Source organism: Tiliqua scincoides, chromosome 8, assembly GCF_035046505.1.
Source record: "Tiliqua scincoides isolate rTilSci1 chromosome 8, rTilSci1.hap2, whole genome shotgun sequence".
Taxonomy (NCBI): domain Eukaryota; kingdom Metazoa; phylum Chordata; class Lepidosauria; order Squamata; family Scincidae; genus Tiliqua; species Tiliqua scincoides.
This window is the reverse complement of record NC_089828.1, coordinates 52,763,245-52,787,263: the sequence shown is the minus strand read 5'-3', so window position 1 is coordinate 52,787,263 and position 24,019 is coordinate 52,763,245. Positions and strand designations below refer to the sequence as shown.

The following is a 24,019-nucleotide window of genomic DNA, read 5'->3' as shown; positions in this document are numbered from 1 at the left end:
TAAGCCCCCTCAATTTTCTCAACCAAACACATTTTTGCAGCTGGGTGAACTGGCTGTGCAGTGTAATTATGAGGCAGTTGCAATTATTTGACACACATACCGAGATTACCCCTTACCTATCATGCCAACCCTCTCTAAACTGATGCATCCATAATCTAAAGGTCGAATCGTTCTCTCAGCTAAATCACACTCTACGCCCAGGGTGCCCAAACCCCGGCCCTGGGGCTACTTGCGGCCCTTGAAGACTGTCAATGTGGCCCTCAGGGTGTCCCTAGTCTCCAATGAGCCTCTGGCCCTCCGGAGATTTGTTGGAGCCCGTACTGGCCCAATGCAACTGCTCTCAGCGTGAGGGCAACTGTTTGACCTCTCGCATGAGCTGTGGGATGAGGGCTCCCTCCACTGCTTGCCGTTTCATGTCTGTGATGCAGTAGCAGCAGCAAAGGAAAGGCCAGCCTTGCTTTGTGTTTAGCTGTAAGGCTATAAGCCTTGCTTATAGGTCTTGAGCTATTGCAAGACCTTCATTCATTCATATGTTCATCTTTTTTTCCCTGGCCCCCGACAGTGTCAGAGAGATGATGTGGCCCTCCTGCCAAAAACTTTGGACACCCCTGCTCTAGGGGAAAAAAACCTGGATTTTTTTTTAATACTTAACATTCTGCATACCAAGTTGACAGCAGACTTATAAATGCTAAATGCATGCCCACACAGAGGTGATCCTTTGTACAGATTTCAGGCTAACACTCCTGGTCATCGTTCAATTTAAACAAGGGAAATCAGACAAAACACACAGAACACAAAGCATTATGATTAATTCCTTTTGAGTCAAAGCACTTGCTGGCCATACTGAGTCACCTGGAACAAGCACGGGCATGCATGGATGAAGCTAAACAGAAGAATCAAGTTAATTATTCAAATCACCCAAGTTATTTTGCATGCCTTTAAGTTCTGCTTTACTAAATAAATTAGTAGTCCAAAAAAATGAATCACCAGGTACCTACACATGCCCATAGTCCATTTTGGGCACACTGAGGATGTGAAAGGAGAACCCACTCTTCAGTTTACTAAAAACTTTCCCACTGTCAACTGAAAGCAATTCTTACTAGCAATCAGTTTATTCATAGGTCTGTCTTTAGCTCCTACTCAGTTTTCACCACTGCAGCTGGTTTTCAATGTGAAGAATAAAATCAGTTTTGGTCAGTGTACTGCATGGTTCAAAGTTGCTAATGATTTCTTACAAAAGTTTCAATGTAAATTTGAAATAGGCCTATATACAGTCTCTTCTCTAACTCAGGATGGAGAATATTTTCTGACCTCCCTTGGAAAGAGTGGAAGGTAGTCAGCCAAACCGACCACTCTTCAATGATTTGGCATATTAATGCAATCAGGTGGAACACCTGCAACTTGTACATTAGCCCAGAAGAGAGCACACACTTAGTACATTCCAGTCCCTAAACCAACTCTAGAATGTAGAGTTGGCATACAGAAAGGCATAGTAACTGCAAGGACAAGGACCTACAGATTTGCTTTGGGCAGCAAACAGTTCTCCCCAACACAGTATAACACATCCCCACCCACTCTGAGTTTGAAGCTGTCAGAACACAGCATTAGATCCTCAACCTCATGCAAACACCTCAGAGTGATATCACAAAGAATATCATCCCCCACCCCAGGTTAAGGTGAGAACATGGAAACTCATTTTGACAGACCACAAAAAGTTATGGAGCTTTGACTCAAAGCTATTCCTGCTACCGTAGGAAAAAGTAGGGGGGCTGCCCCTTTATATTCCAAGCCTTTTCATCTACCCTAGAAAAGGCTCCGGTCCTGTTGTCCTGTAAATGCTGGCCAATACAGAACTAGACTTGCTCTACACAAGATGGGGTACTAACATTAACCTCTTGGAAACTTTTCCATAGGCAGTTTAGTCCACAGGGCAAGCCCTGATCTTTCCAATTCAAGGCAGCCATAGACAAGTCCAAAACCTAGTCTGAGAAGGTTTAGTTGACTATAAACTCTAACAAGCAGCTGATAAACAAAAATCCTTACTTGGCATTTGAAGGGCCTCTCTGTGGAGTGAACATGTTTGACATGACAGCTTAAGTGATCAGGCCTGCGAAAGAAAAAAAAAGAGTAGAGACCCAAAAGAAAGTGTTACAAATACCACAATATTGATAATCTTTTCAATCAAACATTTTCCCAAAGGACCAATAAAAAAATACCCTGCCTCCCAAAATGAAACACCTCTACAATTCACTAAATAGTGCTTAAGCATTCACTTTTATCTTATTTGTACAACTTACAAAAATGCAGTATGTCATCAGTGGCCGTTTATAAGACTGCCCTGAAGACTTCTGCTTAGCTTTCTCCATGGTTTAAATTCTCTCTCAAAGGGGAAGGTCTACTTGCCATTTACTTAAAGTTGCTCAGGTAGTTATTTTAGGCATAAAAAGCAATGTGTACTACCAATAGATCCAAAAATTATTTTACTGTGTTCTCTGAAAGACATTGTGTTAAAGTGATTGAAAGTGATCGTTTTATTGTGTTACATTCAGAGCATCACTTCCATTTACAGAAATTCACCCAGAAATGGAAGGAGAGTTCTGCTCATTCAAAGATCTTTTTGCTTGCGAAAGGATCCTTCACACTAGCAGAATACTCCTTTCATTCAAATACTCTGAAACCTACTGGCTGCAGCAAAAATTTGCATAGGGTATTAGAAAAATTCACCTTCAAAACCAGATGAGGACCGGTAATGTTAAGATTTGGGAGAAGGAACTGCTTCCAAATTGGCTGATTGGAGAATATATTCCAACAGAATATTATTTTCCAATAAAACATTACTGCAGAACAGACAAAAATTTGACTAGCAATGAACTCTTTGCTGTTCTACAGTTAAATTGGAAGGCTTCAATTATATTTGTTCTTTTCTCTTTTACAACAGAAAGTGGTATGTCTGGGGCTTTTTTAAAAGTTCCTTTCCTGTTTATAACTTGCTTGCAACAGATTTTGTATAAAAATTATGATATAAAATAAATGGAAGACTGATCTAGTTGGATTGAAGAGATATATTCCGTAGCATGACTGACATGACGACCTCCAACAGTAAATGAATTACTAATTTATTATAGTGTCTCCTGTCTCTAGAAAAAACTGATTTTAGATTCAGAAGCGTTAACACCTATGTTTTTAACACAGAAACATCTCCTACCTTGTCCCCACAATCACAGACCCTCCTAGCTTCTGCTTTCTTCGTTTTTCCTTCCCCTCACCCACCCAAACCCCTCGCGAACACGGAATGAAAATCCAATACTTGAGCTCGCCTGGGATTTTCTACATGGTACCTCGAAAAGCCTTTTCCACAAACACCACAGGTGTAGGGTTTGGTGATGCCACCCTCATGAGACCTCACGTGATAGGTCATGCGGTCCTTCCTTTTAAAACGCTGGTTGCAGATTGGACACTCGAAAGGCTTCTCATCCGAATGGGAGAGCTTGTGCCGGTTGAGGTGGTAGACATCACGGAAGGCCTTGCCACACATCTCGCAAGCATGGTTCTTCTTGACTGGCTTGCTGGGCTTCTTCACTGTTTGTGTCACTGGCATGGCTGTGGTACCAGCACTGCTGCCTGGGTTGGCAGCGGAGGAAGACGTAGTAACCGTTGACAGGATGCCTGCAATGGTGGAAACCAGAGACGTCCTGCTGTTGTCTCCAGCAATAGTTGAAATTAGGGGTACCATTGTGGCAGGGGCTTTCTTTGGCCGCGACACTAACTTGATCCCTGTGTGGCAGGACTCATGGCGCCTCAAATGGTAGCTGTCCCTGAAGGCCTTGCTACAGTATGTGCAGACAAAGGAGGTTTTCGGTTTCTCCTTTTTAATCCCAACAATGGCATCTTTTAGCGTTTCTGGAGCAGGTTGAGGTTTTTGAGTTATTGGTAGGGGTAAAATCGGCTTCTGGTCAGGGGGTTCAACAGCAGAGCTTAGGAGAGGCAGCAAGCTGTTCTGCGCTGCTTGTTGTTGATGATGTGATGCTTCATGTGCCTAAAACCAAAGAACATTCAAACTAAAACTTAAAATGCATGTTTAACTTTGCTAACAGGCAGGGATGCAAGTTTGCTGAAAACGTAGATTTAATATGTGGCTTAACTGGTACAATTTATTTTGATATGAAGTATACTTCCTTGAGTAGAGAAGACCTACTAGTCCCTAAAAGACACCTAGTCCCTAGAAATCTAAAGGGTCATTAAACATTCAAAGTTATGCACACTGATAAAAAAATTAGACAATGAGAATGGTGATTGCAAATGTGAATGTATTTTAATGCCCAACATTCTACAAACAGGTTCCAGGTTTAAATCTAGTTTACAGGAAGGTGTTTTAAACAGTTTCACACAGTGGTATCTCCCAGCCCTACCTTGAGCTGCTGCCAGAGATTGAGACTGGAACCTTCTCAATGCAAAGCAGATGCTCAGCCACCAACTGATAGCCCTTCCCCACTCAAATAGGTTTGGGAAACAAAAGATGGAGGGTAGTCAAGGTATGAGCAACATACAGGGCATCACAAGAGAATGTACACACACTTTATAGTGTAAGTAGTATTATGCTGTAATTCACACATATACAGTACACAGAAGCTGTTGCTTGACCCAGTTAGTTAATTAGTTAATGAATTAGACCAAATGCTCAAATGTTCCCCATTGGCATCTAATACACTGCAGACCTTGTTGACTAAGACATCTGCTGACATCCACCAACATGTGTGCTGGGATGATTCCACATATCTTTTCATTTGCTTCCCTTAGAGCAGGGGTGCACAAACCCCGGCCCGGGGGCCACTTGTGGCCCTCGGAGGCTCCCAATCAGGCCCTCAGGGAGCCCCCAGTTCCCAAAGAGCCTGTAGCCCTCTGGAGACTTGCTGGAGCCCATGCTGGCCCAACGCAACTGCTCTCAGCATGACAACTGTTCAACCTCCCACCTGAGCTGTGGGATGAAGACTCCCTCTACTACTTGCTGTTTCATGTCTGTGATGCAGCAGTGGTAGTGAAGGAAAGGCCGGTCTTGCTTTGTGCTTTGACTTGAGCTATTCCAAGACCTTCATTCATTCATACAAGTTCCATATCTAATATATTCATTTATGTAAATTTACTTTAAATTTTAAATTAATTCTCTCTTTCCCAGCCCCTGACACAGTGTCAGAGCGATGATGTGGCCCTCCTGCCAAAATGTTTGGACACCCCTTACAGCATCGGTTTTCAAACTCTTGGGGAGAGTTTGAGACGCTCTAAGTACTTGCGGGGGCGGCAGCAGAGACAGAGGGAAGAGAGCAGTGAGATCCCCAGGATCACACCACTCAGGAGAGCTGCAGGGGCTTGGGTACACTTACCCAAGCCTCCTGCAGCCTCTTGGGGGTGTGGGGAGTCCTGCGTGACCTTCTGCAGGGCTCCCCAATGCTTCAGAAGTGACACGATCGTGCTCTGCTTCCACTTTAATGGAGGCAGGGCACGACTGTTCCACTTTTGCTTTCAAAGCTGCAGGGAGCCCTGTAGAAGGTCACACAGGGCTCCGCACACCCCCAGGAGGCTGCAGGAGGCTCGGGTAAGTGTACCCAAGCCCCTGCAGCCTCCCTGAGCAGCGTGGTCCTGGGGATCACGCTGCTGCCTCCTTGCCTCCTGGCTGCCCCCCCCTTTAAGGCGGCAGAGGCCAGGGCCCATGGGCTGGAGCGTTGTGACACCCCAGTCTGAAAAGCCCTGCCTTAGAGGTTTAAGCATTGCAGGTTTTCTACAATGTGTTTATGAATTCGAGTTAATAGAAGTGTTTATGGTTTTTTCAGATGTCCTGTACTTGCAGGACATAGACAGTAGCCAGTAGAAGGTTAGGTAGGTAAATAGGGTAGGAATTTCGTGGCTCAGAAACTAGGCCACCCTGCATTACAAATGTTCAAACAGCTGCCTCAAAACTGCCATTTGAGTTGGGCATAAAACTGCCTTCTGTTAACAGCCAGATCTCATAAGTTCCCAAACTCTTAAAAAGTGACAACTAACCTGTTGTCTTTAACATCATGAGGAAAACATACAAATGAATGTCTTCACTAGAAAGGAAGCTAGGCCCACATGGTACAAATAATGTATTGTATATGATAGCTGGGTACACATAAGAGTCTGGTGAGAGTTTTTAAAACATGGACTCTTGAGCAACACATTGATCAGTAAGGGAAATGTTGCAAGTTACACACACACCCAGGTAGATAGAGCATGAAGGAGAGCCCCTTCAGCTGGTCCAAGCATTTGGAAGAATACAAAAAGCTACCACTTCTCACTGTTTTATATGGGTCCAGTTGATTTATTTGTATTATGCTTATTGTTTTTACCTATACTGTTGCCCAGACTGTAAATCATTTGAGGCTCTCCACAGGTAGAAGGAAGGCAGGACAGAAGATTGTTGAACAAAACAATTCTAAACTATTAACTTTAGACAGGACTCTCAGTAGTTATGCTTTGGTGCCCAAGTGTGCAGTGAGATTTTATTGTTAATGAGAAGAGCAAGAAACTTGTTTTAAGCAAAAATCATTTTTATACACAGCCAGCAGGTTGCAACACACCTTTAATAGAATCCCCTCCCTAGAGAAGTCCAGAGTTCATGACTTTGTTTTTAGAAAACAGGTGAACAGTTCAAGAAGGGTTTTAAAACTAATTTTAAAGAATTAGGACCATCCTGCTGGCTAACGGAGACTGCTGTTTAATTGGTGATTTATTGTACGCACTACTTTATGTTGTCTATTTTGAGCTTCCTGACTGAAAATCCTGAAGACATCATCTGGATAGAGCTGGAAGAACTGAAGAATCAGACATCAACTTCTGCTTATGCTTATTACTAGTGGAGCCAGAGACTGGGGCAAACCCACATCAAGGCATAGGGCAGAACCTGAGCAGTACACATGTACCGCAGACTAACTTGTGGTATTTGTCAAAAAGGCAGGTCCCTATCATTAATACTGTGTGAACTCTCAGTTCCCCCAAGTCAGAGCAGACACAGCCATTAGTTATACTTTTCAAGTTATCCTGATTAAAAAATACGAACACATGAGCAAGTAGAATGAAGTATGCCTCTGTGGTTTTGAGTTTCAACAAGTGAATTTTCTAGACATCATGGTGACCTGGTACCCAGAATTTGTCAAGCCCTGCATTAAGTCTTCACCTGTACTTGGAATTCCACAAGTTGTAGAAGCCAAGCCAAAGTTTGCGTGCCAGGACATTGTTCCTTCCTTTAAATTTAATTTTATGCATGTTTATTGGAACCAAACTCCACAATATTCAATATTGCTTACTCTCAAATGGATGTTCACAAGGTTGCAGTTTTAATCCCCTACTCCACACTGCACCTCCACAAAAGGTCAGGGACAGCTGATCCCCACACCCCGAAGACAGAAACAGATATTCCCAGAAGTTCTACTGGGCTACAGGCAACCTCTGAAGCCCAGTGCAGTGGCAGAGCCCCACCTCCCAACTCGCAGGCACAGGAAAGCTTGGGGTTCATTTTAGCAACAAGTGGCAAAGGGGCTCCAAGTAACAAAACCAGAATGGGCAGCCTTTCTTTCCAGCTGGGTTGTTTGAGATCTTCCCCACAGCTGAGCTGTGCCAATCCTCACCCCCTATTTCTAGCTGGGAAACTGGAAGGGGAAGACTTTTCTCCACATGCTCACCAGACAGACTGATGCTGGCAAGGAAAACCACCAAACCCTGTCCATTTGTGCCCTGTGTTCAACCATGCTCAAGACCATCTCTGTGGACTGCCAACTAGGAGTGGTATCTCAAGCCACCGAGATGAGGAAAGGTTTTCAATAGAGGTTAATTTGTATCTCCAGGTCAAGCCAAACAGATGCTGAAACAAAACTGAATGAGTACAGTAGTCAAGCAAGCAAGAGAATCTTCCTCAAGGTCCTTGTTGTGAGAGTACACAAGCCCCTGTAAAAGAATGCAGGTGTTTGTATGCAATCACAGAGACCAATGATGTCCAGGAATGCATAATACAATTTCAACATCTATGGAGTTCCTTGATTTAGAGCAGGGGTGTCAAACATAAGGCCCTGAGGCCAGATGCGGCCTGTGGAAGCTTTTTAATCTGGCCCTCAGGCTCTCAGCTGCTGAGGTGTCACTCCTGCAAGGGCAGCCCACATAAAGATTGGGCTGTCCTGTATCTTGAAATCTAATAAAGATTTGTGTATTTTCTCTTGTCATTTGCTGCTAATGAGTTCCTAAGTGAGAAAAAGTGCTTGTTCTTGGTTATGACCTATTTAATGACATCACTTCCTGCATAATGACATCACTTCCAGCCCTCAGCTGGCATCATGAATGCTTTTCAGCCCTCTGTATTAAATGAGTTTGACACCCCTGGTTTAGTGGGTTCTGGGGGCACATTCTAGAGCACAATTTGTAGACCCCATGTCTATTAGGCCTCATCATTGCCTTGAGCAAATTATGTGTACACCTAGAACATACCTACTGTTTTCCTGTATTAACATCTTCCAGCAGATCACTAAAGGAGGATAAGCTGAATTTTAGAGAGGCCTGGTTGTCTACCAATGCACCAAATGCTTCCATTTTCATAAACTCATATACAAATGGATTACTGCAATGCTCTTCAACCTTGGGTTAGGATGCCAATGGGGTTGCAAAGCCTCAGTTGTGGGGTTGTGCCAACTTACAAAAATGAAAAGGTTGACCACTGGAGTACCACCAGGTAAAGTGGGAGACATCTGGCTTCAGGTGCCAGGAGATTGTGTTACAATCCTGCTCAGGTTCTTAGCAACTGTACTAAAATATCTTTCATTAGTGCCAGGCTTCATTGTAACATTTTCTGCTCCCTAATAAGAATATTTGGTTACAGTGAACAATGCTGGGAGGGCATTAAGGGGGAAAGGAGTGGGAGGTGATGGGGTGGGCGGATAGGGTCCTAGGAGAGGGGCAGTTTGACAGTGGGGTCCCCAGTCTCATACTTCATTTATATATTGGGATCGTGGCATGAAAAAGATTGAAGACCACTGGATTACTGGAAGCAGCCTGTTGGCCAAGTTAAAATTAGCTACGTCCTCTCCAAAAAACCTTTGTGAACACTCCACTGTCTTAAACTACACTTCTTTCTCCCCATAAACACAAGAGCAAATCCTCAACATAAGAACAAAGGTGACATACACTAGAGTTATATAATCTCAGCCACAGCAATTTCCCGATAGGAAGATAAGCCACTTGCTATCCAAACACAGGCGTTCATCTCAGATGGACGCAACAAGGCGTACGTTACAGCAAATCATTTTTTTAATTCCCTGAGGGGAGCAATTCTTGCTGCTAATGACTGGGTGTATGCCATGTACAGCTCAACCTATTGCATGATCTCTATCTTAATGACAGCCTATTTGGCTAACTACAGTTAAATAAAATTATAAGGCCCAGTCTACCCTACCAGGTTGTGGATATCTGGAGGGGGCAGTAATGCAACTGTTGACACCAGCCCCTCTCCCCCACTGAGGCTGCTGCTGAACAGAGGCTGCGGTTGAAAGTCATCCATGGACCTGCTTGCAGCCACTAAGAATGAAGACAGTTTATTCCAACAGATACTTGCCATAGCTTGCCAGTGCTGTAACTAAACATAAGGAACCTGTATTTGGAACTCATGCCTTCTGAAATTTATATATATTTAGTAACAAAATGACTAAGGCATTCCAGGCAGCTAAAGACAGGTGAAAGTAAGAAGTGCCTCTTAGTCCATCAGCAGCTCCTAGGGAAAATGTTTAAATCAGCAAATATGGGGCATCTAGTGATGTTCAGAAGGCATAATTCAAGGTGTTGGACTCCTAAGACAAGGGCTATGAGCCTACCAGTCGCAAGGTGTACATGCAGAAGGAGTTGAAAAAGCCAAGATGTTGGATTGAAAGATGGTGGAGAAGAGAGGGATAGACCAATTTGATGCACCAAATGTTGCTTTTGTAGATGGGGCTCCATGGAACAGAAGAAGAGATGACAGTTGAATGACTTTTTCAATTTGGAGCATTAGAAGTTATAAGAGTTGTTAAGTCTGGATAACAGGGAACATTCTCACATTTTCAATCACGTCTACGTAAGGGGTATATTTAATTTTATATCCTGGCTTTCCCTTGAAATAAATGGAACACTCAACACAGCATACAACTGAGAAAAACAGTGGTGTAAAATGCAAAAAGAGGAATGAAACACAAGGTGCAATAAATAGAAGATAAAAACATTAACACAAAATAAAACCACAAAACTCATATCCAGATGTCTATGTCACCGACTACATGTAAAGTGAGTACTTTCTGTGATATAGGACAGAAAAGCAAAGACTAGTGATGGACGGGTGGTGACTGCTCCCCATTTTTGAAAACTGCAGGGACAAACTCTCATGTACCTGGTTGTCCAAACGATTTAGAAGCACCACCCAGAAACTTAAATTTTTCTTGTCATACCCTGGAAACATCTAAACGCAAGTATTTTCCATAGCAACTATATAAGATCTTAATAAACCAAGGGAATACTGTATCCTGTATAGTTTTATGTGCCCCCTTTATACATTCAAGTACTTGAACCATAAGCAGATCCAAGACCAAAAAGACACGGCAGAAAATACAAACTTCCTGAAACATACTGTGGCACACTCCTAACCAACTTTCCAGCACTGAGGTAAGGGCAGTGCAGCTCCAAGGTAAGGGAATAAAAAGCTGCACTGTCCTTACCTCAGTGCTATTCCTCAAGGGAATAAAACATTCCCTTGCCTTGAGGAGAACTTTGTGAATGCCACCCAACTGCAGGATGCAGCACATGCCCCATTGGCACAGCTTATGTCAGTGCAGGAAAGTTGGTTAGGATTTGGGCCTTAGCATGCCAGAGGATGAGCTGCTCCTCAATGACTGCAGGCAGAGAACTACACATGTTCATGAGTCACTCAATAGTTTGCCTGCATCACCCACTACTTGAGTTTGTTCTACCTCCTATATCATAGTTTACAACCAATTTAGGTTCCCTTAAACCAGTGTTCCTCAACCTGTGGGTCAGGACCCACTAGGTGGGTCATGAGCTAATTCAGGTGGGTTCCCATTCATTTCAATATTTTATTTTTATTAGACTTGGTGCTACCATGGTATGTGACTGCATTTGGGGAAATGTTACAGAACTGTACATTTAACAAGCTACTATGTATATTCTTTTAACAATGATAATAAATGGAACTTGCTCCTGGGTAAGTGTGGGAAGGATTGCAAAAAATCTTCCTGCTTGATGTCATGTTTGGTCATGATATCACTTCTGGTGGGTCTCGACAGATTCTCATTCTAAAAAGTGGATCCTGGTGCTAAATGTGTGAGAACCACTGCCTTAAACCAAGTGTTGGCAGCATAACTAAATTACTTTTGGCAACACACACACCATCTAAAAAATTTCCTTTGTGTTGATTGCACTTTATTTTGTTTGCTTTCTTATAATGAGAACGAGGCAGAACCGGAATGCTACGAAATTCACCTGATGGTGACTTTATTTTGAAAAAAGTTATACATAGCATTCCCAAGTGAAATATTCTTAAACTGAAGACATCCAAAAAGCTCTAATAAAGTCTTCTAACAGCAAAATTTGGGAAGAAGCAAAGTTGTAAACAGCCACCAAATGTTATTCTCATCTCATATCTAGAAGCAGCAAACATGGTATCAAATATGAGTGTATAAACAAAGTCTTTCATAAGTGTTTGTGCTCCTGAAAACAGCACAGTCAACAAACCCAGGACAAGTTCCCAAGGGCCGCTTAGACTCACTCAGGGGGCTTGCATTAGCCTGGTGCAGCAGGACTTTTATGAACAGCAAATTCCAAAGCACCAGGTTGCTTTCAGAACCCTCCCCCCTTCAAAAGCAGTTTGTCATGCAGCACAGCATGATTCTGCTTGAGGAAAACCAAGTCAAACCCCAAACTCAGCTCAAACACATGGAACTAGTTTCACAGTTCTATACTCAGACCCTTTGAGCAACATAACATCTACCAACACATCCACTTGAAGAGTCTGACTAACCTACCACATAGACAAGGAGTTGCCAAGTGATAGCAATTTCACCTGTCTCCACTATCCAACAGCATCCCACCAAACTCTGAGAACAGAGGCAGGTAACCTCAGTGAATTAGTTCCTTGGTTTCCCCATTCATCCTCATGCCATCTTGTATGCAAAATATACATAAGAACAGCTGGGTTTGCAGAAAACCAAGTAACTCTTCTAGCTAGCTTCAATGAGAATGAGGAAGACCTTTCTACATTTTGCAGTGGACTTGCCTATACTCAAGGCCTGGCAGTTACAAGACAAACTAGTATTCAGGACAGACTAGGAAGAGACAGACTTGGTTATTATGAAGTTGGCTGCTGTTTGTCCCTTGCTTTAAAAATCTGCAATGCAACATTTTGGGACATCACTGTTGAAAACAGTTGCAGTGGCATTTCTGCTATAACAATTAAGACCATCACATTAAAAACTGATGGCTTAGTACAGGTGGGACAGAAGAGCAAGTGGGACTTTAGAAAAAAAGCAGTACTTACCCAGGATATGCAACACAATGTTGAGCCCCTATTCTGTACCTGCTGTACACAACATTAACTCAGGAGGATTCCCAAGTTTGTAAGCATAGTCTGCATTTCAATCCCACATGCATTTTAATAGCAGGAAACAGGGATTGGAGGATAAATGACCAGAGATTGAACTCAAGACAAGGTTCAACTTTCCATCAAGTTTCCACCTAAAACAAGACAATGTAATGATTGCAAACCATTCCCAAAATTGATAGCTCTTTATGGGCAATAAAGTAAGTCAACGCAGAAAAAGTTTCAGCACAAACTTTGCTTTGCTTTTAACACGAACTATTTACATTCATAAATCCAGAGATCACCACATGCAGTGAGAAATGTGATCAGTCTAGTTACCTCTGTATACACCCCTTGCAAATACAGGCATATAATTCAACCACCCAAGACCCTGGCCAGCAATTATTCTTGCTAGAGGGCCATGAACAGGATGCAAAGAACTAAGTTAAGGCATTCTCCATCAAAGAACCAGTTGATGATAAGCAGTCACTGCTCCTCTATGCCCTTCTTCCACTGCGGTAAAACTGAGGGGACAAAAACATGAGGTAGATTTGGCCCACTACAAGTGCCAACTGCTAAACCAAGAACAAAGGGTATACAATTTCAAGGCACACCAATCCAACAGAACCCAAATCCTTTCAGCAAGGTTCAAGTCACCCATACTATGGACATCCTAGCTTTAAGAACCATTAAGCCCTGCAAGGTTATTATATGTTGAGTCTAAAGTAAAAAGTAATTAGAATGTGGAACCATATTCATGTGACATTCTGATATTAAGAGGTTTCATTTGCATTTTATACCTCAAAACCCAGACAGCTCAGCTGATTTAGCAATTTTAGCAAAATTAACATTTTCCACTATAAACATCTTATGGTTCCTACTGATCCCATACCTCAAGGCTTTCTAAAAAGGGATCAAGAAGTATGATGAATGAAGGAAAGGAGAATGAAACAGCATCCTTTTATAAGGTACTTGGAGTTATTATGCCTAGCGTTCAAATCAACAGCTCTGAGTTTGCCTTCTATTCCCAATACTATTTCTACAACACTATACTTATTTTCATGAGCAGGACTGAAATGATTTGGCATTGTGAACTTCCACTGCCAGAGGCAAAGATTTTTTGCATAGAAGCCTTGATGTCAGAGCAACCAATTAGCACCAGTGAGTCATACCTTGGTTGCTCTATTAGATGGATCATCACTAAATGTTAACACATAACTTGTACTTTCTAGGCAATATAAGAACCATTTATATGCGTCATTTCAGAGCTAGTGTGCAGGCAAAAGTTACTCTGATCTGCTTAAATATCATACAATATTTTCTTAGGAGAGAGTTTAAAGCTTGGTGAAGTATAAGGAGACCAAACATTTTAAAGTCAGCTGAATAACTGACAGTAGCTTGTAAGAAAGGTTCTGCAATTTTCTCAATACCTAGAAAAGCTGAGGAAGGAAAAACCCACTGAAATAGGTTCTTTGTCAGTAGACTTAGTTTTCCTATCAAAGCAAGTTTAATATTGCCAGGCAATTTCCATACTATGAACACTTCTAGTTTTGAAATGGGACTAGAAGACTGTTGATTGTTAACAGGGCCTACATTCCAAGCACCTATAGGACAGTTTGTATTTAGCAAAGGAAACTCTTGACCTCATAAGAGACCAAGCAAGTTTTACTCTCACTACAGAAGTGAACAACTGAATCACAAATGTAACTGGTTGTGATTTGGTACAGGCATACCAATTGTAAATAAATTATTCAAAACCTGAAATCTTTATAACAATCTTTATAAGAAATGATACAAGGAAGGTGGGGGGGAAGAACTGCCTACTAACCCAGGCAGTACAGAAGCTGCTTGAATAAGGAGATTAATCTGTTCAAATTTCAAAAGGAAATTAAGCCATTGGCTGAACTGCACAATTATTGTTGTTATCTGCATAATCATTTCCTATTTAACATACAAAGATTGTCTTTTAAAAGACAGTTGTCCCCAAAACACCATGAGTTACCATGGCCTCAAAACAGACTTTGCTTTCAAGAGCATGTTCAAATCCTTCTTCCATAGACTTGGGCACCTAGTGAATGACTCATCTTTCTACTTGGGAGACTATTTTCCTTTAGAAGAGAGACTGCAGTACATTTGCCTCAGATTTATTCTCTCACTTCATGTTTTCAAACTGGAGCCATGCTTTGTATTTTAAAAAGAACAGATGACTGAATAGGCAAGTGACGCAGGATTGCAATTTTCAAAGAGGATTATTTTACCTTCAGGAACAGGAAGGGGAGTAGAAGCAGTATTGCAATTAGTATATTTTTTCAAACTAAAAAAAATTGCTTAATGTAAGTCCTCACTTGTTTTGTAAATTTGTGGTCTGGTACATTACATTCCTAATAGAAGATTAATACTTAATAATGATTCCAAGCAACTTGAGTTACTATAGTGTGGTAAAAATGTCAGGTACTGTACTTTGCATTTGTTTAACTTTAAGCTTTTCTTTTTAATGATTAAGGTGGAGACAGGGAAAGTTACTTAACAGAAAAAGTGTTTATAATTCCCTCAAAACCGAACTTGAGGAGCACATCCTTGGAAAAGTCTCTTTACAAGTACTCTGAAATCAGGCTGCAGGTTAATAACCTGGTGAGGAAACTGAATGTACTGCACCTACCCTGTATAATGAATGCCAGGATTTTCTCATTAAACCAATCAATTCCTGTTAAAACTTAATACATTTTCAAAGCAATTCACCATTTGATTCCATATGCAGGTAAAAGGATTCCTAACCTAGTGCCACTAAGAAGGATGTGCAGGAAGACTATATTAATAAGTCTTTTAAGGCTTATTCAGCATTCATTCCCAAGCAAATAAGTCAACTAAATTTTTTTAGACATTGGTGTCATTTTTTGAACTCAGTGGAGTGACAGACAAGTAGAGAGACATAAAAGGTCTTTGTGTAAGTACAGAAAAGAAATAAAGGAGTAAAGAACAGCATTTTTAAATAAGAGAGCAGAACAAAGGGAAAAGTAGCAAATTTCAAAAGTGATAGGGATCTATGATGAAGCCTGCAAAAAGAAATACAGACATCTTTAGAAAGCTGGAGGGAGGATAAGCTGGGGAAACAGACCAGTAGAGAAATAAGATGAAAAGGCAAAAAGTCAGGAATTGATTTGAAAAATGAGGGAAGGAGGAAAAAACAAGAAAAGCACAATTAAAGATGAGGGAACAATACTGATGGGTTCAGAAGGAAAAAACAGTGACAAAAACAGGAGTAGAGAGGAGCCAGAACAGAAGGGCTAAAAGCTCAGAACCTACTAGACAAGAAAGTTTCAGAAGGTGGAAGAGAACAGAACTGGAGGGGGTAGCAGAAAAGTAGTGCAGTTGAAAAACAGAATACAGCAAAAGGAGAATCCCAAAAGCAAAAAAAGAAAAAAGGATCAATTTGCAAGGAGGGAGATGCGAAATGAGAAATTAGTACAACAACGAACATGTTCTACAAAAAAGGACAGTTGAGGGAAAGAAGCTGAGGAAGAAGCAAACAAAAAAGCAGCAACTACCACATAAGAAATTCCAAAGGGGCAGCTGTATTACTCTATTACAGCACACACACAAAAGGGTGTCCGACAGCACCTTAAGGATTAATAGGAGAACTGATGAGGGCTGTAAAGGAAATGAACAGCTGCAATTAAAAAATTTTCAAGGAAAAAGTAAAAGCATGCAAAAGATGGGGGGAGAAAAGGGAGATAGGAGTTTTAATGAGGCCAAACACCACAGAACTATTTGGCAAATTAAATAATTGGAACCAATGGGGGGGGGGAGATTGGAGTAAGCTGTTCAGAGAATCTTATTGAGGAAGACAGAGGAGGGAATAGTTGAGTCAGAAAGAAACACTGGAGGAAAGAATATAGCAGGAACAGAACTGGAGGGAGAGAAATAAGCAAGAACACAAGATGGAGAGAAGGGTTGGAGTGTGCAGAGGATCTCATTTTGGAGTGGAGAGGGGAAAAAACCGAGACTCAGTAAAACACAAGGGAAAGAGGAAAATGCAAATCCAGGAGGGGAAAGTAAAAGGAGAAGATACAGAATCTGTTAAAGGAGGGAGATTAGTTAAGAGTCCTCAAGAGCTGGGAAAGGAAGGGGAAGAGGAATAATGGAGAAAAAAATGCAGCAAGCATGGGTAGAATGTGCAGAAAATAAGATACTGCAGAACTTTGAGAAATACCAAAAGGGGAAAAAAGAAATTGGGAACAGAGGAGCAAGCACAGGCAGAATGGATTTGGGAAGCAGAGAATAAGAATCTAAAACTTGAAGAAATACACCAAAAAGGACAAGGGGCTCCCCCCTTGTGGAAGAATCAAAGAACCTCACAGAGCAGTCTGAGGGGAAGATGGTGCAGATCAGAGAAGAGTGAACCCAAACATGTTTTTAAAAAACCCAGAAAAATCAAAAGGTCTAGAAAGGTGAGGAGAACATTAAAACAGCCTGAACAGAGAGCACTGAAGATGAGACACGCGCACACACTCCACCTCCTTCTTTTGCCCTTTCCAGCAAAAATCACACTGGCTGCTTCACTTGCTCCCCTATTAAAGAAATTAAAGCCAGTTGCGGGGGGGGGGAGTTTGAAAAGGGGGTGGGGGTCACCGTGGAGGATGATGAGGGGGGAGAAGGAGGAAAGTGTAGGAATTGTGCAGGGGGTAGAGTTTGCAACAGGGTTGGGGGGGGTCACTGGTGCTTATGAAGATGAGGAGGGGGAGGAGGAAGAAAATATTTGCTGCTAGAGAGAGGGAGAGAAGGAGTGGAGGGTGTGGGGGGAAGAGGGGAGTAGAGTTTGCAACGGGGTTGTAGGGGAGTCGCCACTGAAGATGAGTGGGGAGGAGGAAGAAAATATCTGCAGCTGCTGGAAAGAGAGAGAAGGAGCTGTGCAGGGCTTAGCCATTTCTTATGATGAGGTGCGGGGAGAAGGAAGAAAACCTTTGCTGCTGCTGGAAAGAGAAGGAGCGGCGATGTGAGGGGAGAAGATGGGGCAGAGTTTGCAACGGGGGCTGCAGGGGGGTCCCCGCTGAGGATGAGGAAAAAGAATATGTTGCTGCCGGAGGAAGACAGAAAGAAGGAGCAGGGGGTGGCCGAGGAGGAGGAGGAAGAAAACGTTTGCTGCTGCAGGAAAGAGAGAGAGGGAGCAGGAGCGGGTTGGGGGGGGGAGAAGAGTACTCTAGCTGGCCTCCCACAGCGTTGGAGAGCCCCAGTGATACACATTCTCTCTCTCCACCCTCCCTCCCAAAAAGGGGGGGTAAAAGGGGGGAAGAGAGAGCGCGCGCTGCCTTTGCCTGACAGAGCGAACCTCCTCCTCCTGCGAGGCCTCGCGGGTGGCTGGCTGGTTCTGTGGGTGGGGGGGTCAAGAGAGCGGGGGGGCTCGTTTGAGGGAGGGGAGGGAGGGGGCTGGTTGCGTGGGTGAGGGGTCAAGAGAGCGAGGGGGGCGCGTGGGAGGGAGTGAAGCTGGTTGTGTGGGTGGGGGGGTCAAGAGAGCGTGTTTGAGAGAGGGAGGGGGGCCGAGAGTGAGTGGGGGGTCAAAAGAGCGGGGGGAGGCGCTTGGGAGGGAGGGAGGGAGGTTGTGTGGGTGGGGGGGTCAAGAGAGCGTGTTTGAGAGAGGGAGGGGGCGGGGAGTGAGTGGGGGTCAAGAGAGGGGGCTGGTTGTGGATGGGGGGGTCAAGAGAGCGGGGTCGCCTTTGAAAGGGGAGGCGGGGACGACCTCGGGGCTTTTTGTGGGGGGGGTCCATTTTCTCCGCCTGTGGGGAGGGGGAGGAAAAAGTGAGTGTGTATATATATATAGAGAGAGGGGGGGGAATCAAAACGTTCTATAAGATAACATATATATTATAAAAATACATGTTGGGGCATAAAGTCAAAAACTACATTATATATATATATTTATATTTATATATATATTTTGATCTCCTCACCTGGAAGAGGAAGGCGGTCCAATTGGCCTCCATGGCTGAGCAGCGGCGGGCGCGGCGCGAGGAAGGGGCAGCGCCCCGCTTAAAAGTATATATTCTTTCTATTTAAAACGAAGGTCTCTGTCTCAGGCCGTCGGCCTGGCCTAGGCTGGTGCTGCGGCTCCTCGCCGCCTTCCCTCCTCCCTCCCTCCCTCCCTCCCTCCGCTCTCCCTTCCTTCCTGCTGCTGCTGCTCCCCCGCCCGCCCGCCCCCCTCCCTCCTCCCTCCCCGGGCCCCCAGCTACATGGAGCCGACAACAAAGCACAAGCGGCGGCTGCTGCGGCGGCGGCGACGGAGGCGGCTCAACATGGCAGCGCCACAGCGGCCGCGCTTCCGCTAACCCCCGGGCCGTACCATCTCCGCCACGGGGGGAGGCGCGCGGGGGAGGCTGGAGGGCTCCGAGGGGCGACCGCGGGGGGTGCAGGCCCCACCCCTTTCCCCTCCGCGACCCTCACCGAGGGGGCTCGGCGGGAGGGGGAGGGGGAGAGGAGAGCGGCGCGCGCCCCCCGCACGGCGCGGGGATGGGACGGTCCGCGCTCCGAGCGCTGAGGGGGAGAGCCGGGGGCCGAGAAGATGGAGGAGAGCGAGGCGAGGGCCGGGGCCGGCCAGCGGGGACGGCCCTCCGCTCTCCCCCGCCGCCTCGGGCCTCCTTCCCAGCTCCCGCGATGGAAGAGGGGCGGCCCTCAAGGAGAATCCCCCTAAAAATAGTCTCACCCGGGAGGGAATCCCCTTCCTGCAGGCAGCTGCAGTGCCGGGGTTGGGATGCGGAGGAACCACCAGAAAAGTGCACACACGACTTCCTCAGTCTCCCCAGCGTTTACCTCGGGTGGGTAGAAAGTGCCCCCCACCCGTGAAGTACACACACACACACACAGCTGATTCCCCCCCACGCCTCCAGCTTTTACATCAGGTGGGGAGAAAGTGCCCTCCCCTTACCAGAAAAGTACATACAGACACACACCCCTGATTCCCCCCCCCCCAAACACCCAGCTTTTACATCAGGTGGGGAGAAAGCAGCTTCCCCTACCAGAAAAGTGTACGCACACACCTGATTCAACCCCCCAACACACACCCCCAGCTTTTACATCAGGTGGGGAGGAAGTGTCCTCCCCTACCAGAAAATTTAGGGGAGAATGTACAGAATGCCAGAATACTAGATGGGCCTATAGCCTGATCCAGTGGGGCTGTTCTTATATGTGTACAGACACATAAGAATATAAGAACAGCCCCACTGGATCAGGCTATAGGCCCATCTAGTACAGCTTCCTGTATCTCACAGCAGCCCACCAAATGCCCCAGGGAGCACAACACATAACCTCATCCTGGTTCCCCCCCCCTTGCATCTGGCATTCTTACATAGCCCATTTCTAAAATCAGGAGGTTGCACATACACATCATGGCTTGTAACCAGTAATGGATTTTTCCTCCAGAAGCTTGTCCAATCCCCTTTTAAAGGCATCCAGGCCAGATGCCAACACCACATCCTGCAGCAAGGAGTTCCACAGACCGACCACACACTGAGTAGAAAAATATTTTCTTTTGTCTGTCCTAACCCTCCCAACACTCAATTTTAGTGGATGTCCCCTGGTTCTGGTGTTATGTGAGAGTGTAAAGAGCATCTCTCTATCCACTCTGTCCATCCCCTGCATAATTTTGTATGTCACAATCATGTCCCCCCTCAGGCGCCTCTTTTCTAAGCTGAAGAGGCTCAAATGGCGTAGCCTTTCCTCATAAGGAAGGTGCCCCAGCCCCGTAATCATCTTAGTCGCTCTCTTTTGCACCTTTTCCATTTCCACTATGTCCTTTTTGAGATGTAGCAACCAGAACTGGACAGTACTCCAGGTGTGGCCTTACCATTGATTTGTACAACGGCATTATAATATTACACACATAGAAACACACCCCCGCCCAGTTTTTACCTCAGGTGGTGAGAAAGTGCCCTCCCCTACCAGAAAAGTGCACACGCGCGTGCACACACACCCCTGAGTCCCTCAGAGTCTACCTATTTACTCCTCAGGTGGAGGAGAAACTGCCCTCTCTACCAAAAAAGTGCACACTCCTGATTCCCTCCCCAGCTTTCTCTTACCTCAGGTGGAGGCAACACTGCCCTCTCTACCAAAAAAAGCACAGGGACACACATACACCCTAATTCCCTCAGAGCCTCTCCAACTTTTACCTCAGGTGGGGAGAAAGTGCACTCCTACCAAAAAATGCATGCAAACACACAAAAGGAGACACACACACCACTACACAGAACACACACACCCGATTCCCTCAGAGTCTCTCCAGCTTTTTTTTTACATTACATGGGGAGAAACTGCCCTACCCTATCAAAAAAGTGCACACACACCCCTACACACAACACAACCGATTCCCTCAGCTTCTCTCCAGCTTTACCTTGACCTCCCCACTGTGCAAAAACTAGTTTTCCACTATTTTAAAGGTTTAAGAATCACTGAGATCTTACACACACAAACCATCCACATTGTAAGCTAAATAAGTGTTGCTTTTTTTTAAGCGTGTGTTTTTGAACACACATTACTTGTATGATTTGCAGGAACAGAAATGCACACACCAAAACAGAAAAGTGAGCATAGATGCAGAGTCAGACTGCAGTCCTATGCATTTACTACTACTATTAAAAACTACATGAAACACAGTTAACGGGTGTTGTGCAACTGACACAAGCCTGAGACCACTAGGTATCAGCGCAGTATATATGATATGCCTTTTTTGCAGATCTGATGGTGTTACTTCAGTGAGCTACCATTTAAAGTAATTCACAAAACTTTTTTAGATTGTTCCAAGTGCCCCAATGACAATGGGGACCACTTTGGTATGTTTAGTCCATAGTTGTGCGATTTCAGTGGCCAAGTCTGGGTACTTTGTCATTTTTTCTAGTTCTTTTTCATTGACTCTGGCATCTCCAGGAACAGAGATATCAACTAGCCAGATGTTCCAATTTTTTATTATTGTTATATCACATGCATTATAAAAATTCATATCTCACCTTTCCCATGCCTAAACAAATGGGCAAGGTGGCTTACAGAGCTTGTAATAAGTGTACAATGCATCATAACAATGAGGGGGAAAGAGGAAAAAAATCATAAGCCATTAAAACATTAATTTTAACAATTAAACATTAAGAAAGCATTAAAATTGAGCAACCAACACATTACTGGGCCATGGACGGGTAGACTAGGGACCAAGTTCAGTAAAATAAATGCATAAGATTTGTCCTGTCACATCACAGAACATGTAGCGCAATCCTAGATATGCTACTGTATTTTTACTCAGAAGTTAGTTTCATTGTATTTAATAAAACTTGTGCCTGCTCGGTGCATAGAATTCTAAACTAAGGCTGCAGCCACACACTGAAGATGCCACATTGCGAGTATACATGATCAGAAAGGCATAATCCCAGAAGAAAACATCTAGCTAGCGTATCAACTGCTGTATTTAAAATGCATTAAATTCAGCACACCAAAAAATCTAGTTTGCTTCCATGTCTGGTCACCTCAAAGCAAGTTTACAAGCCTTCAGATAGCACATTCTGTTCCCAAAATAAGAAATGAATAGACAAGCTCCTCTATTTGGCACCAACAAGATCTTGCAGCAGCAGCAGAGATTATTCTGCTTGCATTGTTCCAGCTGGAAAAGTCATACAACCACCTAAATCTAGCTGGAGGCTACATTAAGTGCCATGTGTATTTCACCATTCTACAAGCACAGTAAGTTGGCACTGAACGCAGAGTTCAGCATCATACAAACGTTTGTTTTCATTTTTAAAGAGACCATTTCAACTCCTTTAAGTTAAAATAGCAAGCACTGTACATATTTTGGAAACATCTGGGAAACTGGCAGAAGTGAAAGGCAGCACGTAAGGTTTGCCCTAGTCAAGGCTTCAATACTTTTTATGTTAAATTATTAATACATACTTCTCTTTTCTCCAAATGGACTCAAAGTAGCTTAACAGTAGAACACTAGAAACAAAGAGAAATCTGAAGTCAGCAAAACGTGAGCAGGGGAAGGAAAAAAGCAATGGAACAATCAAAGGAGGGCAGAGAATGCCTGCTGAAACCAAAAAACCTCTTCAGCCTCTGGCCAAGTATTGGTGGGAAGGGCACAAGCAAGACCTCCTGAGAGAGGAATTCCACAGAGATCCACCACCAAGAAGGCCATCTTGCACATCCTCCCCAGTTGTGCCTCTGACAGTAGTGGGATGCAGGAAAGCCTCCCCTGATCATTTCGGGTGTCAAGCAGATTCAGGCAGGTTTCTTTCTTTATTCCATGACCAAACAAAATAAGTAAAAATATGCTAGCACAGGAAGCCTATTGGGTCAGATCAAAGGTCCATCCAGACTAGCATCCGGTTTCCAGTGACCAGCCAGATACTTCATGAAGTCCAAAAACAGGACATTTTTTATTCTTCACAAAAAGGTATATTACCTATGAATTTGGAGGCTCTATTTAGTTATCATTACCATTTTTTAGATTACAAACCTCCTAAAGCAATGAAAAAAACACAAAACATAAAACAGAATAAAACCACATGCTAAAAAGGCATAAATAAATAAAAAGAACTTCACTTGGCATCAAAGGGATAGCAATGAGCACCAGGCAAGCCTCCCTTAAAAGCAGATACAGAGACAGGATATCACAACTAAGTACCTAGCTATCACAAGTTACTGACCATTTCAACTCAGATAGACAGAAGACCCACAAAAGGGCTTCTGATTAACATCCAAGTTAAGTTCATGTACAAAGGTCCATTAACAGTCCTTTCACCCTCAATTTAATTCCCTTAAATCAATGTTTCTCAACCAGTGGTACAGGTACCACAAGTGGTACCTGAGGTGATGTCTCCTGATATCTTCAGGACCCCTGGACACCTGCCAGCAAGATCAGGAATGCAACACATGGTAGGAGGCTCCAAAGCATGCTTTTCTGCACTCAGAAAAGCCCTCCCATTCACCCCGAGCCTCTTACTGATTTTGTTGCAATGCATCTGGCCTCCCAACCCAGAAGTAACTGGTAATGATGACATTGCCAGTTACTTTTGGTGGTACTTTGAAAAGGTGGACCATGTGAAGTGGTATGGCAGGGGACAAGGGTTCAGAAATACTGCCTTAAATCTTTTGAACCGATTATACTCAATTTTGCCTAATGCTAGGGTTGAGGTGAGCAGGCACATGGGGGATGAGAATTTTTTTTTTAAATTTGTACAGTCAAAGAATAGATAATGGGAAATGTTGTACTAAAAATCATAAAAAGCAGGACAGAGGCTAAAGAAAACTGGAGGGCTTTAAAGGCGCACTTCTAGCTACCTTGGGCGCCCTTTAGGGAGAAACGTAGGACAAAAATCAAATAAATGAAAAGCCACAACTTCTCTTGGGCCTGCATCACTACGAACCAGACATCTT

At 43.9% G+C, this 24,019-nt stretch overlaps 1 protein-coding gene across 5 annotated transcripts in view; it reads right to left on the bottom strand.

Annotated features, from left to right (window-relative positions):
- The window catches only part of VEZF1 (vascular endothelial zinc finger 1), a 31,295-nt gene extending 12,564 nt beyond the window's left edge, over positions 1 to 18,731 (bottom strand). For 3 of the 5 annotated variants that reach the window (XM_066635742.1, XM_066635745.1, XM_066635746.1), the window contains exons 1-3: positions 18,562 to 18,731; positions 3,318 to 4,036; positions 2,044 to 2,107 (exon numbers count right to left, since the gene is read on the bottom strand). In XM_066635742.1, the coding sequence (XP_066491839.1) occupies positions 2,044 to 2,107; positions 3,318 to 4,036; positions 18,562 to 18,594 (816 nt within the window). In that variant the 5' untranslated portion in view covers positions 18,595 to 18,731. The remainder of the gene's footprint in view (positions 1 to 2,043; positions 2,108 to 3,317; positions 4,037 to 18,561) is intronic. The other 2 variants (XM_066635744.1, XM_066635747.1) reach the window with 1 other exon arrangement.
- Between the last annotated feature and the right edge of the window lie 5,288 nt (positions 18,732 to 24,019).